The sequence below is a fragment of the Guillardia theta genome (assembly GCF_000315625.1).
Source record: "Guillardia theta CCMP2712 unplaced genomic scaffold GUITHscaffold_232, whole genome shotgun sequence".
NCBI lineage: Eukaryota > Cryptophyceae > Pyrenomonadales > Geminigeraceae > Guillardia > Guillardia theta.
The window spans coordinates 2000-17820 of NW_005434444.1; the positions used below are offsets into that span (position 1 = coordinate 2000).

The 15821-nt window shown below is 49.6% G+C and overlaps 5 protein-coding genes across 5 annotated transcripts; 3 read left to right on the forward strand and 2 right to left on the reverse strand.

Annotated features, from left to right (window-relative positions):
• Positions 1–926: 926 nt before the first annotated feature.
• On the forward strand, positions 927–2762 carry GUITHDRAFT_121464 (hypothetical protein; the record flags this gene model as incomplete). Its single annotated transcript, XM_005819276.1, has 11 exons — positions 927–939; positions 983–1052; positions 1096–1152; positions 1196–1266; positions 1316–1380; positions 1424–1720; positions 1766–1855; positions 1917–1978; positions 2024–2192; positions 2245–2304; positions 2361–2762. The coding sequence occupies 11 exons, from the start codon at positions 927–929 to the stop codon at positions 2760–2762; spliced, it is 1356 nt and encodes a 451-aa protein (XP_005819333.1).
• A 1037-nt stretch (positions 2763–3799) lies between these two features.
• Positions 3800–4353, forward strand: GUITHDRAFT_121465 (hypothetical protein; the record flags this gene model as incomplete). Its single annotated transcript, XM_005819277.1, has 2 exons — positions 3800–3810; positions 4095–4353. The coding sequence occupies 2 exons, from the start codon at positions 3800–3802 to the stop codon at positions 4351–4353; spliced, it is 270 nt and encodes an 89-aa protein (XP_005819334.1).
• A 929-nt stretch (positions 4354–5282) lies between these two features.
• GUITHDRAFT_98616 (hypothetical protein) lies at positions 5283–6665 on the reverse strand. Its single transcript, XM_005819278.1, has 8 exons — positions 6623–6665; positions 6313–6471; positions 6202–6252; positions 6033–6152; positions 5835–5937; positions 5712–5767; positions 5569–5648; positions 5283–5506 (listed from the first exon to the last, which is right to left on the reverse strand). Exons 2-8 carry the CDS (start codon positions 6454–6456, stop codon positions 5407–5409), a joined length of 654 nt encoding a protein of 217 aa, XP_005819335.1. The 5' UTR covers positions 6457–6471; positions 6623–6665; the 3' UTR covers positions 5283–5406.
• A 1363-nt stretch (positions 6666–8028) lies between these two features.
• Positions 8029–9706, reverse strand: GUITHDRAFT_148675 (hypothetical protein; the record flags this gene model as incomplete). The annotated part of the gene is made up of 13 exons (XM_005819279.1): positions 8029–8106; positions 8152–8203; positions 8253–8326; positions 8386–8436; positions 8494–8562; positions 8604–8674; positions 8719–8747; positions 8795–8856; positions 8901–9008; positions 9211–9308; positions 9355–9413; positions 9458–9546; positions 9608–9706. 13 exons carry the CDS (start codon positions 9704–9706, stop codon positions 8029–8031), a joined length of 939 nt encoding a protein of 312 aa, XP_005819336.1.
• A 3245-nt stretch (positions 9707–12951) lies between these two features.
• Positions 12952–14085, forward strand: GUITHDRAFT_82372 (hypothetical protein; the record flags this gene model as incomplete). Its single annotated transcript, XM_005819280.1, has 6 exons — positions 12952–13041; positions 13085–13252; positions 13309–13358; positions 13414–13507; positions 13795–13842; positions 13939–14085. 6 exons carry the CDS (start codon positions 12952–12954, stop codon positions 14083–14085), a joined length of 597 nt encoding a protein of 198 aa, XP_005819337.1.
• Positions 14086–15821: the final 1736 nt, after the last annotated feature.

Here is a 15821-nt window from a genome sequence, read left to right on the forward strand (position 1 = left end):
CCCCGAGCTCAGCAGTTTCGTCCGAGTGAACTCATGGTTAACAAGCGCTCTCCTGGCACGACATCAGTCAGACTTTCATTTGGACATCAAGACCATGCTGAGCCAACCAGACTGTCCGCAAGTCCTACCGGGTCGCCAGGGCCTCATACACGCGCGTTGCAGTTTTCACCCTCTAAGGCGCCATTCCACCCCCTCAGCACTTCGACGTCGTCAAGACCTCCTAGTCCCCAGCTTCGCTCCTCCCTTGAGACTCATCTGATTACCCCCAATGCTTCGAGGATATCATGGCAGAGTAGTCCAATGACTGACGAGACGGTAGGAAGTACAGGGTTGATCTTACGCAAGTCAGCGGATGGAGTCATCATCGTGGCTCATCTTGCCGTGGGTGGACCAGCAGACTTGAGCAGGAGAATCTCATTGCATGACAGACTTTTATCAGTTGATGGTCACTTTCTGACAAGCGAGCTCAGCCATGAACAGATTGCTGATCTTCTTATGGGCCCAGTTGGTTCAATCGTACATCTGTCTTTCCTACGCAATGACCCTGAGAGTGAGTATAGTGTCTGTCTTGTGCGAGCGCGAAGCTTTGTGAGGGGGCAATCACCTCAAGTCGATGCAAGAATGCGACGCGAGCGACTGGCAGATGAAATATATCGCGAAATTTACAAGAGAAAGATTCGATCAATGACAAAGATGCTACTATTCACATGGAGAGAGTTTGCACGATCTCAAGTAATGCTTTCAAATATTGGCTTATCTTTGACGTCAAGGGTGTTGGCAAATATTCTGGAGAACTATTTCTCCAATTGGCAACGTTTCATTGCAATTGAGCACGAACGATCTATTAATGTACTCTTTTGATTTAAATGACTCGCATGATAATTCACTTCATCAGAGACAGCATGAAATTGAGGCAATTCAAAGAAATGATCAGCTCAGGTTTGAACAATCACTTTTAACTAGCTTGTTGATGTGTTTCAAGGGTTGCCCAAGTACAAGCCTATGCTGAAAGAATCCGAAATCACATTACGATCGGAAAAAGGAACGATTCTGTCTGGAAGCAGATTTCATCATTGTTTTTGACAGTTCTAGCAGGGTGTCTGTACTTGCAGTTCACTTGCACGAGTGGCATTCCTGTACAAAAATGCAACGGTGGAGCTGTTTTGGATCACTCGAAGCAACTCACTTCTTGCAGGCTGCGGACAGAGGTTGTCATGGCGTGTGCGAAAAGATTGAGCGCTGCAGAAAGCATGAGGTTGCAGTCCGGTCATGCCCCATATGAATCTGTTGAGCAACTTTCTAACAAATGATGTAGAGAATGACAACGTGATTGTGATTAACCAACTGAGGACTTCGTTGCATTACCAGATTAGACAAATGGTGAGAAATTGTAACCAAAGTGATACTCACTAAGAAGAATTAGAACATAGATCTGTGCAAAGCTTTCGAGGAGGTCGAAGAGCTGGAACAAAACTTCAAACAACAAGAAAAGGCTCAATCAATGAATAGCCGTTCATTGATATCCCAACTCGTAGAGATGAAAGGAATATGCCAAGATGCCATCAGCGATCTAACAGATCTCCAATTGAATTTTGAGAATGATCGCGCATTGCATGCTTTGCAGGCTTCGAAATTATCCAACCAGATTCAAAATGTGCTTGAAGTCAAAAATCGTATTTTGATCGATTACGAGGCTGCAAAACAAACAATTTTGCAAAAGGTTTCCTGTTTGTTTTCTGGCTTGTGTTATAATGCTGTAAAAAAGGACGCCGCATTGCACACGACCCAAGACAAGATGAGGCAGATTGAAAGCTTGATGAATGAATGGGCTTCAGAAAATTCATTGCAACAGAAGGTTTGTTCTTCCCTTATTGCGGGATAATGATTCTTGGGCAAAGATGCTTGAGGATGCGCAGGGAGAATGCAATGCAATTCGCGAAGCTCATGCAGGCTGTGAAGGCCTCATCGAAGCTCTGAGGTGACATCGACAAATCTGTTTGTTGGTAATGACCAATGTGGCAAGAAAACAAAATCAAGAGCTTCAAGATCAATTACAGAGCCTGATGAGAGAGAATATGACAAAGCAACAACGGCTCTGTGCGCCTATGCAAGGAGAAATGAGGAAGATGCAAGGACAGGATGCTGCTGGAGTCGGGCTCCTTCTAATGAAGGCATCTGCAGCTCAACAAGAGGTCGCTGTCTTCGCCTCCTTCCTCTTCCTCGCCTGCTCATTCCTTCCGCTAGGTTGTGAAGGTAGTCAAAATCACGCCTGGTGGCGCTGCAGCACAAGACGCTCGCATCCGGGTGGGGATTGAGCTGACTATGCTCAACCTTCATCTCTTCTCTTATCGTTGCAACAGGTTGGTGACATCATCGTTGCTATCGATGGCGCGTCTCTTGTTGGACTCAGCATGGATGAGATTTGCTCGCGTATCCGTGGGCCGGAGGGTCAACCGATTTCTCTCAGCGTCGAGAGGAAGGAAGATGGCTCCCTGCTCAGCATGGAAGTCTGTTTGCATCGCCAAGTCGTGCCAACAGAGCACAGGACCGTCACATTGGCTGCCGCAGCCCCCCCTGAACGAGGGTATCCAGGGGAGATCCAACCAAAAGCACACGGCAAGGAATCGAATGAAACGGCCGATGCAGGACAGTTGAATCTTGTGGACGCGCTGAAAGAAAACTTGTTTTTTTCTGCAATCAACGAAGCATTTCAATCCATCAATCGACCAAGAGATCAGAACGACGATGTGATCATGATGTGAATGAGAGGGTAAGGGAGATCAAGACGTGCTGCTCTCGTTGTACGCCATGTTTGTTTCTAAAATACAGCAACTTAAGATGATTCTGAGGTTGTCTCATCTCCAAGAGCTTCAAGGAGGATGGCGATCGAAGCGATCTGTCATCTCCATGTCAATCTCGTCTCTACATCTCCTGCCGTCTGTCTGTATCACTCGCTGAACCCGAGGGTTCAACTCGTGGCCGTCTTGTGTCCTGTCTCCATCTCTTGCAGGCGGAACATAGCCGGGCATGGCCGACAAGAAGAAGATCGACACTGTACTCCAAGCTGCACAGAAAAATCGTAGGATAGATTGCCAGATTTCGTTATCAAAGAGCTGAGCAGGAAAGAATCGAGCGAGCAATTGAGAGAAGCAATGGAAGGGGAGTAGGAAATAATCCATCAGCAGGTGAGTCAGCGGCTTTGCGAGCTTCTCTTGGTTTGTGCCCACAACTTGCAGCACTGAACGAGGATCGTCATGCAGAACTTGACTGATGTTCCCAGGGTTTAAAACCTTACCCCTATCCAAGCGGGTGAGCTGCAATGAGCACAAAAAAGATATCTTTTACCGGTGAATGATCTTCAGTCTCCTCTGATCCAAGCCCAGCTGATTTGCGATGTCGGCAAAGATTTGCTCTCCGCCTAGCAGAGTTCGATCGAGGGTAAGAGCCGAAACCTCGCTCACTGACCCGTTGTATTTCACTCGCACGATCTGAAATCAGGTCGATGGTCAAGACCATAACCAGTAAGTCAAGCAATAAAGTTGAGCACGATACAAACACGTCAAAAGATACATATGATCATCTCAAAAGCTCACGTCCGTCTTTCTTCTCACTACAAGTTTCAGCATCGTCATCGTACCATGCTGTTGCTCTTTCTGTTGTTCTTTGCAAAACCAGGGCAGTGCATTTCCCGAGTGCTATTTTCAAGACATTCATTCTTCTGTCCTTCATAGACAATAGAGAGAGATATTTCCATTGAGGCGGACCCATTCCATGCTCGTACAAGGCCTATCGGGCAAACATGTCCCGCAGGTGCGCATGGCGGGTTGAGAGGAGGCGGCTCTTCACTCCTGCAAGGGAGTACTCCCTCAAGCTCAAGTGTGGAAGGACTCTTGGCATCAGCGAGTGGGGGGATCCCTCTAGCGCCTGCAAGACCGTCGTCTATCACCATGGTCTTCCGTTTGGCAGACTCGAGCCGTCCATTTATCTTTCGAACGCGCATGCTCATGAAGCCTTCGCGAAGATGGGAATCCGCCTCATATCTGTGGACAGGAACTTCGACCTCTGCACCTGTCTGTCTCGTGACATGAGCGCAGGCCAGGAATCGGCAAGTCCACCAACCTTGCAAGTCGCTCACCGCACGACTTTGCTCAAGACTTGTCTCATGTAGCAGACGAGCTCAATGTCTGCTGCTCGACTCGCATCGTGTCGGCGCTGACGTCGCTTCAGATTTCTCATTTTGCCGTGGTTGGCTTCTCTGCTGGCGCCTCATACGCCCTGGCGCAAGCCCAGCAAGATGCGAGGGTGAAGGCGGTGGCTCTAGTGGGGGCATCCGTTCCTATGGTAGACCTCTGATCCCTTGCACGTGCGAGACAGTGAGACTCGGCAACAGTATCTAATGGTGAGCCGTGAAGACTCTCTCGTAAGCCGAGGGCTGGCATGCCTGGAGTTCGCATCCTCCAAACTTCCTGCTTCGATCGCAGGGATACCTTCCTACAGCCTTGCGCTGCTGTTGAAACAAATCTCACACATGTCTCCATCTGCCGCGACCAGGTAGATTCTGCTTCTCATGACCAGTGAGGTAACAACGTGAAGATTGCTAGCCCGTTGTGAGCCTAGAAACGTCCTCACCTCAGATGAGGAAGAGACTGCTGGTGCGATGGTAAGCTTGTGCCTTGGATCTCTACATCTTTCGAAGTTCGTGCAGATCCATCAAACTTTACAAGACGCCGTCGGGCAAGGGCTTTTGGGATTTGGAGAGGATTTTCTTACAGTTTTGGGGGTACGTTTGCCTTCTTCAAATTCAAAATCACCAAAGGTTCATGCTAATATGGGAGCGCAGCGGGGATTACAACTCAACTTGTCTGACATTGGAGTTCCTGTGCTCCTTTTTTTTGGCAAGTCAGATGATCTTGTTCCCTTGGGTACATCAGCATGGCTTGCGTCCAGATGCTCTCGGCCCAGATTGCGCCTCTGTAGTGGAGGTGACCTTGCTTGTGCACAAGCAATCTTGACATCCTGGTTTCAAGGGCATGGAATTTTGTTTCATCAATTCATCAGCTTGCTATCCGAGCTACGAGATATTCTCAAAGAGGGGGAATGATGGTGTGTAGAAAAATCTAAAATGAACTTGAGAGTGGCAAATTGTTATTTTACGCTTTTCTAGGGAAATCGCGGCAACATGTGAAGCAGACCAAAGTTGCTTTCTCATTTGTTCCATTGCATCTCCCTTGTATTCTTCAAGCATCAGAGGAAGTTGACTCGTGTTTTCTCAACCTTCAGGTGCAAACAAGAAAGGTGTCTTTAAAGTAAATATACTGAGTTGCAACATAGCGAAGTTATCGAGATTCTAATGAAATTTAAACAAGAAACACAAGTTAATGTAAGCGCCATGGTAGAGGATGAACATCATTTCACTGGTCCAGGCATTATCAATATTCCATCAGAGTCCGAATACATGTAATCTCCAGGACGGATCGTGACTCCACCAAAGTGCAAAGGCACATCCCTAGAAAAAAAGTTTCATCGTCCTGATTGAGTTTTGCTATCATGGCAGAAACCAGACAATACCTGACCCCCTTTTCATCTTTGTGGGATTTCACAGGATGTGTGTTGAGTGCTTTAACCCCAATGCAAATATTTGAAATTTCCTTGCGCATCATATGTTACCACAACGCGCTGCAAGCATGCAACAAGGTGAATACAAGACGTACTTTTGAATCCCGAATGCAACCGTACACAACAATTCCAGCCCAGCCATTTTTTTCACCTGGACAAAGAGTAAGATGAGATTGCTGAGTTCCCTTTTTGGTGATGCCAAGAAGAAATGGCGTTACCAATCTCTGCAAGGTTGCCACCGAGCATAGCGCATCGTGTTGACCCTCCTGCATCCACTACCAACACTCGGCCATTCCCGTCTTCTTGCAGAGTTGCACGAACCTGCGATGACGATTGCATCAGGATCATATCAAGGCAGAGAAGGATGGTGCGTTAGCGAAACAGTGGAGGTGGCACACAAAGAATGAAGATCGTACAAGAGGATTGCTCTCATATGCCTTGATCGTAACGATACTTCCACAAAATTCTGATTGACCACCAAAATTTTTGAAATTCAGAGAAGGGTCAATGACTTTTACACCATGATCTGATGAAATCTGGATGACTTTTGAGTCATGCGTATCTCAGCGACCAGTAAGGGCAGACCTTAGACACGTCTAGACCATATGAATCGCAAATATCAGCCGTCGCAAAACTCTGCAGCAAGGGAAACTCGTCTGTCAAGCCATTCAAGCAAAAGTGAGAGCAAGAACATACGCTGAGAAACGCCCTTGGTGCAAATTGCTGTGAAGGTGCACGAGTGTAGAAAGAGCTTCGAGATGAAAGTTGAGTTGCTAACTGCATGCCCTTGAAGCAACTTGGGGAGAAGAAACTTCGTGTCCCATGCTTCAATGCGTTCATGATCCAACTTATTGTCTTGAAGAAAAGATGTCAATTTAAGCAATGTAAGGCTAGCGCGGTGAGGCTACGAAACGGATGGGAGGAAAAGAGAAGGAGCAAGAGCAAGAGCAAGAGGAAGAGGAAGAGCAAGAGGAAGAGGAAGAGGAAGGGTTTAGGGGAAGCATACACTGACGCAGAGGCAGGCACCGCAGATAAAGCACTGCTGCAACAAACTTGTTTTTCGGGGCCCGGGCCCTAGACCGGCCGACCGGAAGAGCGGACCGAGGCTCCGGGTCTCTTGAGTGAAATTTCTACTCCGTATCCAACCTGAGGACAAGAAACGTATCCGACTGATGACGTCTTTTTTCTTTACTCAAAGTTAAGTTAAAAGATCAGTACGACATGATAAAATAAACACCCTCTGCAAATTTCGTATCCGACCCGACATTTTGCCCCACCTCGTGACCACTCGTGACATGTATCCAGTTGTGTAACAGATATGTAGTAAAGTAGAACCTCGAAATAGAGGTTTTCGATGACATACAGTCCCATTCTTACAAAGAAAAGCGAATGAAGATATGAAAACAGATCTTATTGAAGATATTGGTGATTTGAAAAGTCGCAAAAAACATGCGACCGTAAGAAAAAACATGATAAGGCTTACTGGTCACGTTACGAAGGAAGAAAACGAGGAAAACTCCGCAGAGGATTTCAAGAGGCCAGGAGTGCGCGAGTTCATCTTGTAGTCCAAGAAAGCAGAAGATGCCATGAATGTGGCCGAGCGAGAAAGAGACAGCCATGGTACTCATGTAGCGGCTGAGCAAGAAAGAGACGGCCATGGTACTCATGTAGCTAGCTAATAATTCCTTGCTGTGAAGGAGTGACAAAGATGGTTTAGTCTCTAATTGATGATAACTACTCAGATGGTTACATCATTTCTTTCGAAAATGTTTTTGCTCAATGTGCATACTAATGCGTTGTTCCAGGTCTCGCACTTGTTGCTACATCTCCTATGATTTCTCCAAGAGTAGCTCAGATATTCCCACGAAAGAAGAATGGCGAAGAAAAACGTCCCTGCGAAATTGTGACGCTGAATGCCGATGTCATCGTAGGGCTCTTTCACCTGAGGCAGACAGAAGCTGCACGTCATCTTGTATGTGTTTGTGTTTTCTCCTTCCCAAGTCTCGACTTACGATCTCGTCCCAGGGGATCTCGCTCTCAGCGTTGAAGAACGCTTGCAGACAACTTGGCGTCGATCGGTGGCCCTACCACAGGGTTGTCAACCCTGTCAGAGTGAAAGGAAACAAGTCCAAGGGAGAAGCTGCTGGCAGTTCCAAGTTTCTCGAATCCTCAGCTGAAGAGGAGTCTGAGATCGACGAGTTTTCTCTCTTCCAAGAAGCGATGAGGCATGTGGAGCGCAGACAATCTTACTGAGCCCAGAGTTTCCTCCTGCTTCTGTGACGTGTACATTATTGAAATATATGTTTTCCTAAATACATTCAAGTAGCTTCTATGTTGCATAATTTCAAAAGTTGATTTCTTCTGTACATTACAGAATGTTTCCCTCTAGCGTCATCTGACTAGATCGACCATTTACGTCGAGATTTTGAGATTTGCCCATAACTTACGTCCCTCAGCATCTTTTGTGGCAAGGATGAAGCAATAATGTTGCTTGCAAGATACATTAAGCATGTCAACTAGCAGAGCAAATGTTACCTGGATCATCTTCCACTCTTCGATCTCATCTAACCACTCAATCTTAGCAACTCTGATACAAAAAATCATCATTTCCTCTCTGTCTGCAACAGAATCAGAACCTGCTCTTCTCCTCCTCTGGAAGGCCGTCGTAAAAGTCCTGCATAGATATTGCCTCGCATGTTTCCCAGGTTGCCTTACCATTTCAATAAGCATGCTTTCGTGCAAAGCCAACGAAAAGTAACTCAGGTTCACCTCAAGATATCGCTGCTTTTGAGAATCACAGTCTGGATAGGCTTCGAAGGACTGGCAAAAGTCTTGAGAAGGGAGAAACGATGGTTTAGGGGCAAACGCATTGCTGACCAGAAGGGGGCATCCTCGCAGCGAAATATTCTGAGCCATCACCTTCCCAAAGGGATCATGCGGATGGATCTGTTTTGAGTGATTCAACAGTGAACTCAAGCATTGAAAACCTGCTCGTAAGTGAAGAAAATTGAACAGGGGAAAAGATTCGCCGCCCACTCAATGATTCTAGTTCCTTCAGCTACAACAACTCAAACATGAAAATTCACTCCACGGTCCTTGTACCAGGCTTCATGTATATCAGCACACATTCACTGCCTCAATGTCATTGACAATTTCGACAAGCGACCTCGAGACCTACCTGATGAAAAGTGTCGGAGCTGAGAAGTCAACTCCAGCGCTCCCCAAAGCAGCTTCAAGCTCCTGCTCTATTGTTTACATTTGAATCGCAGTCTCAGCAAAGGCACCTGACAGTTTCTCATATCACAGGACAGCAGCGTGTACTCTCGTGTTCGAAGCCCAAGATCGCCTTCTTTGTCATCCACTTCAGTTTCAGGCTCTTCACTTTCATCAATCTGAAAAGCTCGAATCAAACGAGAGAGATCATTTTGACAAGCGGTGACTTGAATTTCAAGTATCTTCTTTAGTGCGTCAGATCGCATGATCCGATCTTTCTTGAATTTTACGACATCGTCAAAATCTACTTCAAAGTATCCTCCCCGTGGTTGCTGTGAAAACAGAATCTTTTACTTCCTGGCATTCATGTTGGCGAATCACCTTGCTCATGTTCTTGAGGTAGAAAAATGTGCTGTCCAAGCCAGATCCAAGAATCACAATCTGCTCCCGGAGGTTTTGACCATGAGCAAGATCGCTCTCTACAACACCATGGTAACTCCAGCGACACATGTATTCTCCATCCACCTGAGGATGAATCGTCGCTGTTGTTTCCGCATGCTTCTAGAAACTGAAATATGACATTCCTGTCGGCGATCTCAGCTTCCAAGGTGCAGGTTATGGACTTCACCTCACGGCTGTTACTCGGGCATAATGCCCACGATTGATGAGAGGAGGTCTGCTTCCCGATCTAGACACGAAGACGTGTATGAAAGGATCCTACGCACGTGAAAGAATCAACATCTCCATCCGTTTGGAAATCACACATCACTCGACGTACTTGGTAGTATCCCTTGGACGATGCTATGGACTTGCACAAAGCTATTGCAGGAGAGCAGGTATCAGAGGTACTCTCCAATCTCTCGACCTCATGTGTCATGCATATACTGTAGGATATTGACAGCCTCAACACGATTCCGCCAACTTACCTGCATCTTCGCTCGTTGCCATGACGGCCTTTTCATGTTCTCTCTGCGAGGACATGGTCGGGGCTCTACTTGCTCCTCCCTCCTTGGGCGCTTCAGCTGCTTGTTTCTTCGTCTTCCTGTCTCCCCTTACGTCTCCTCTTCTCCATGCTGCGTCTCTGACTTGCTAGCGCCGTCAGCCATGTCTCGCTCGCACCTCCCTCATTTCGTTTCGGCAAGCCTGCCTCACTGAGCAAGGGAAGGGCAAGCAACTGCTCCTAGCAAAGGAAAGAAGGCGAAGATGGAGGGAACGAGGGGCGGGGGTTGGGGGGATGAGAGGAGGGAGGAAGAGAGGAGGGAGGAAGAGAGGAGAGGTGAAGACAGACACGCGCGCACACCCACAAGGCCAGGGCTTCAGTTGTCAGCCGTTTACTTGTTCAGGTTGTGCTTTGACACCAGTGACATGTGATGCCAGGCTCTTTTCCTTGGCTGCATGGCTGACTGCCATGCCTTGCTGTTCTTGTAGCTGCCCTTCAACTCCATGCTAGCCATGGCATACGCCACGGCGGATCCAGAGATCCATCATGTGTCGTGGCGAAGATTGCATGGTAAAGCACGAGAGGGATAGGAGCGGCAGAGTAGCAGCAGGCCGACAATACCATGGCCTCCTTCTCACGGCAAGATGAGTTCGAGAAGCATCTCCGAACCATCAGACAAGGCTTGTTTGTTGGCCTCCCTGACGCCACCATGGCGGCAAGAAACCCTGTGGTGCTGACCCACTCTCTGCCTCCTGTGAATCGCCAGCTCTGAACAAGGTTGTAGGCGCCCACGAAAGCGAAGCCCAAGAATATCAAGACCGAGCAGCTCAAGTCGTGGTTGGAGAAGGTCTACGGGGGTCAGATCCATCCTCCTCGAACCCGTTCGGCTGCGATCCCAAGAAAGCCGCTCAACAAGGCGCGTCCAAAATCAGCGGCGAGTCAAGAAGCAGGGCGAGGGGACCCTTACGAGGCTCTACTCAACTGGAGGGATACGACCTCTTCGTTGGGAGATGCAGACGCGAGGCAGGCAAGCAAGCAGGACCTGTTGTACTGGAAACAACAAAGCGATCGCTTGTCATGCGTGAAGCAACCTCGAAGCTCGGTCACGCAAGGGCTGCAGGAATCCGACCCACCCCAGTTCTCAGCGTACCAACCAAGGAGCGTTCGCTTCATTCGACGACATGACGAGAGTCGCGAGGAGTTGTCGGGCTCGCTGCTTGCTAGCCCTCGCGGGGCTGGCCTCGTGTCTTCAAAGCTGTCGGATGTGGATGAGCACAGCGATGATGACGGGATGGTTGACATCGACAGCGAGTTCAGCGACGAGTCTCTTCCCTCAGAGGACTTGGAGGAGGACCTGGACAACCATGATTCGGCTCTGCGACACCGGCATGTGGTTGTGGTAGAAACGCCTCCTGCCTTTGAGGAGGAGAGAATCGAATATCGACCCAAAGACTGGCAACCCAGACAAGGCCTCGCATGCCACAACCGTCCTCAGACTGCTCCCATACGGAGAGAGCAGCAAACCATCCGCAGGAGCAAGTTGGTCATCGCCCAAGCCCCCAACGGGAACGTGAGACCCCAACGGAGGATCGCGAGTGCGAGTAGAGTGAGACTTCGGCTGCTTTTATGCGACAGCCTGTGACGTAACTTGCAGTTCCGCCCTCCCCCTCCTCTTGCAGCGACGGTTACTGTTGACGATGGTGAAGCTGCTCGTACCAAGGATGAAGCGGCAGCGCTGGCCATCCGACGGAAGCGAGGAAGCAAGCAGAAGATTTTCATTATCTGCGGCTCTTTCCAGGACATCCGCGAAGGGCTCGTTAGACGAGGGTGGTGTGAGAATAGCACAAAGGACAGTCGAGTCTTCGATTTCAAGGTCATCATAGTCCCATCATTGGCTTCCTTTCGCTCTGTGTGTTCGTAACCTATCTATCGGTTTCTCCTCCTCCTCTCTGTAGTTGTCTTGCTTTCTGTCCCTGAACGTCTTTCAGTGGACCCTGTATGACAACGACGTCGGCTATAAGGACCTGAAGCGCAACCAGATTGTCAATCACTTTCAGGGAAATTGTGAAATCACTTCCAAGGGTCTTCTTTGCCGGAATCTTCGCAACTGTGTCTGGGCAATGGACCTTGACCCTGACACGGTTCAGCCCAAGTATGCTTACATTTATGTTCGCTTATGCTGCCTCCTCCTCCTTTAGTCTTTTAGGCCTCAGTGCTGTGTGCAAGCAGTAACGTTTTCCCTGTCCTGTTTCTGATGACTAGCCGTTCGCTGCTCGCCTTCGCTCTGAACTTTTGCTCAAGGTGTTTCGAAGTGTCGGATAGCACGGAATGGGACTCGTTTGTCGCTTCCTTCCATCTCTCTGCCATCCAAGGAGTTCTCTGCATGTACGCAGAGCGGCAGAGCAACGGGACTGAGGGGGCCTGGCCGATCAGCAAGCTCCATCTCGTGCAAGCAGCGCTGGCACTGGCCAAGGAGAGGATGTATCGTCTGCGGTATGAAGACTCTCCTCATCAGCTACAGAACGGCTGGGTGGACATGGGCGGGGTCGCGGGGATCTGCGGAGAGCAGAGTTTGATAGAGGAGGTCCTAGAGCTGTTCTACAGGCGAGCCGTGACTTTGATGCGATTTAATCTGTCTGATACTCCCCTGTAGCATGAGAGATGTTTTCAGAAGCAAGAATGGCAGTGAGCAGGTGGATATGGGAGGGAAACATTTCTCAGGTACGACGAGCCTGCGATCGTGACTTCACTGAGATGCCTTGAAAGCTGCTGAAGATCCGTTAACGAGAGACTGCAAGCAAATTCTTCACGAGCTGAGGATTGCCGACCCTCAGTTCCTTGTCAACGGCATGCAGGGCGTGTGGATTGCCAAGGTATGCTCACTCCATGACCTGGTTCTCGTTTGTTTGCTCCTTGTTCTTATTTCCCTGCACATCCTTTCATGCTCATGTTTCATGTCTGCCGTCAGGCGGCAAACAGCAGCAAAGGGGTTGGAATCAAGCTCTTCGACCGCCTGAGTCAGGTGAGAAGAGGGAGCGAGACGAGAGGCAGAAGAGGGCAGGCAACAAGAGAAGAGAGCAGACGAGAATGAAGAGGGCAAAGGCGAAGACTTTTGAGAGAAGAGGAGGAGGAGGAGATATGGCCGGTGGTCAACCTGGTTAGCTGAGATGTTCTTGCAGGCTATGGACAGCAAGGGAACAGCTCGAGTCCTGCAGAAGTATGTGGAAAGGCCCTTCCTCATCGCTTCCAGGAAGTTTGACATCCGTTGCTGGGTGAGAGGAGGGTAGTGTCCAGCTGCTGCTCAGCTACTTGCAGGTTCTTGTCACGGACTGGAATCCTCTAAGCATCTGGTTCTACCAAGACTGCATCCTCCGTTTCTGCAGCGAGCCTTGGAACCTCTCTGACGTCGCCAACCGTTTTGCCCACCTGTCAAACGTGTCTGTCAACAAGGTCAACTTCCGGGAGCACGACTCCTTCCAGCAGGTTTGACAGGCTGAAGGAGTTGAAAACCCGTTGAAACTTTTGACACACTGCTGAAGGTATGGGCGTCGTGGACACTCGCTGACCATCTGGCAAAAGAAACCGGAAGGTGAGAAACAAAACCTGCGATATATTCAGCTGGACGAGAGTTGAGGGTTTTGCAGGCCGGACATCTGGGAGAAGGAAGTGCTCCCAGCCATCAAGCACCTGGTCGTTGCCTCCCTCCGCTCCGCTCAGAACGAGATCCGTAACCGCAAGGTCACCAGTCACCGCAAGCCCTCCCAACCCAACCCATCCCCTCTCATCGCCTCCAATCTCTCCTCCCCTTCCAATCGCTCTTCCATCCCATCCCATCCCATCCCATCCCATCCCATCCCATCCTATCCTTCCGGACCCCCTCCTTCCCTTCCCCTCACAGTCTCACGCCCCTCTACTTTTCTCGCGATTTTCAATCATCTTTGTCTGCACGTATGGGATGCTCCTCCTGATCTCCTTCCTCTCTCTGCTTGCCTCTGTCGCTCTCTCCTTCTCATCAACTCCAGCAGGGCTCCTTCGAACTCTACGGCTTCGACGTTCTTCTCGATGAGTCGCTGGTAATGGAAGAGAAGGAGAAGGAGAAGAGAAGGAGAAGGAGAAGAGAAGGAGAAGGAGAAGGAGAAGGAGGCACAGGTTCTCACTCGAGAATGCAGCACCCTTGGCTTTTGGAGATCAACTTGTCCCCTGACCTGCGACACACCACCGCAGTCAAGGCGTCTATGAGCAAAGCGCTGGTGGAGGATATGCTCGCTGTGAGGAGGAGGAGGAGGAGGAGGAGGAGGAGGAGGAGGAGGTATTGACAACTCTTTCAGCTCATTGTCGACATTGGCTTCGAGCGTCTGAGACGGTTGGATCTGAGGGGTGCGAGGAGCGATGGTTACTTCTCAAACTTGCCAATAGGGTGGAGGCAGTCGGGTTGCTGGGAAGCTGTCAGGATCAGTGGGATAAGATTCAAGAAGCGATACCGGAGTGGAGGAGGAGGTCAAGTGAAGGTATGAACATGTGGATGGAGGGCAAAATGACGGAGTGACAGAAGGAGCGAACGAAGGCCTTGACAAGGAAGGATACGACGAGAGTATGAAGGAGGAGGCACAGAAAGATGGGCAGGAGAATGGTCCCTCCAGTCCCTCCTCCTCTGAGAATATGAGGAGAGAGCATGGGTGGTGCCTGATCTTTCGAGATGGGACTGAGAGTGAAGGAAGGGAAGGAGGAGATTTGAGTCTTGCGGTGGAAGGCCAGAAGATGTCGAACAGAGCGATGAGAAACTTTGACATCTTTGTTGACAGGTCAATTGCTCGCTTCTCCTCCTCTTACTTTCATTCCCTCCTCCTCTTCACTGCTCCCTTCTCCCCCCCCCCCCCCTTGCTCTTTCTTCTCTACTCTGCCCATTTTCTTCTTTTCTTTTACAAAGTTTACAGACAACTTGTGATAGCGAATGTCTTGACGATCCAACGAAGATTCAGAAAGTTCCTGGAAAGGAAGAGGTAGATTATCTTCTTCTTTCCTCGGCTGCACTCTTCTTTTACCTTCTTACCTCAATTTTTCCTATCTTACTTCTGCTTGTATGGCCTATGATATCTGCGTAGGTTTCAAGCTCATAGGAGAAGCTCGAAACTTGTTTCAACTCGCTGCAAGGCATGCTTTGCCAGGAGGAGATTCGTCCGCCTTATCATGGCAGGAGAGAGACTCAAGGTTTGAACCTCCTCCACCTACTCCTCCTTTGAGGCTACCTCCCCCACCCCACCACCCCCACCCCCTCCTCTTCCTCCTGTACTCCTCGTCCTGGGCTCCTCCTTGAATCCTTCTCTTTCTCCACCTCCTACTCATTCATTTCTTTTCCGCTCCTCCATCGCTTGCTTGTCCTCACTCCACGAAAGATATCTGCAAAGCGAACGCTGCAGCTGCGCTTCTACATTCTCCTCTCCTCCGCTCTTCGTCTTCAGCGGGCCTGGAAAGGTTTCAAGGCCCGGGCGTGCGCGAGGAGGAAGGCAGCGTGTGTGCTGCAGCTGCAAGCTCTGGGCCGGGGGTTTCTTGCTCGGCGATTCCACCGGTCTGTTCTCCTGTTAGCGAATCGCAGGAGAAAGGAGGAGGGCAGAGAGGAGGAGGAGGAGGAGGAGGAGGAGGCGAGATCAGCTCCACGTCCTCGAGTTTTTCTTCCTTTCCTTCCGTCTCCCCTTTCCCCTCGTCTTGTTCCTTCTGCCTGGACAGACTTCTGGTCCCGCCGCTCCAGGGCTCCGGAGCATCGCCTGCTATGTAGACGGTTGACCTTCCTCCCTCCTCGTCCTTCTTGACTACTTCTCTCCTCCTCCTCCTCTCTATCCGCTACTGCTCTGCTCTTCCATCCCTCCATCGCTCTTTTTCCTCCCCTTCGACCTCCCTCCGCATCAATCTCAGCATTGATTTGACGCGCAGATTCTGCATGAGCGGCGTCTTTGAATTTCCAGCAGCTCATCATGCAATTCTCTTGCTGCAGAACAAAGTGCGAGGGCGAGCAGAGCGACATAAGTTCTTGGAGGCCATGTAAGACCACCTCCCT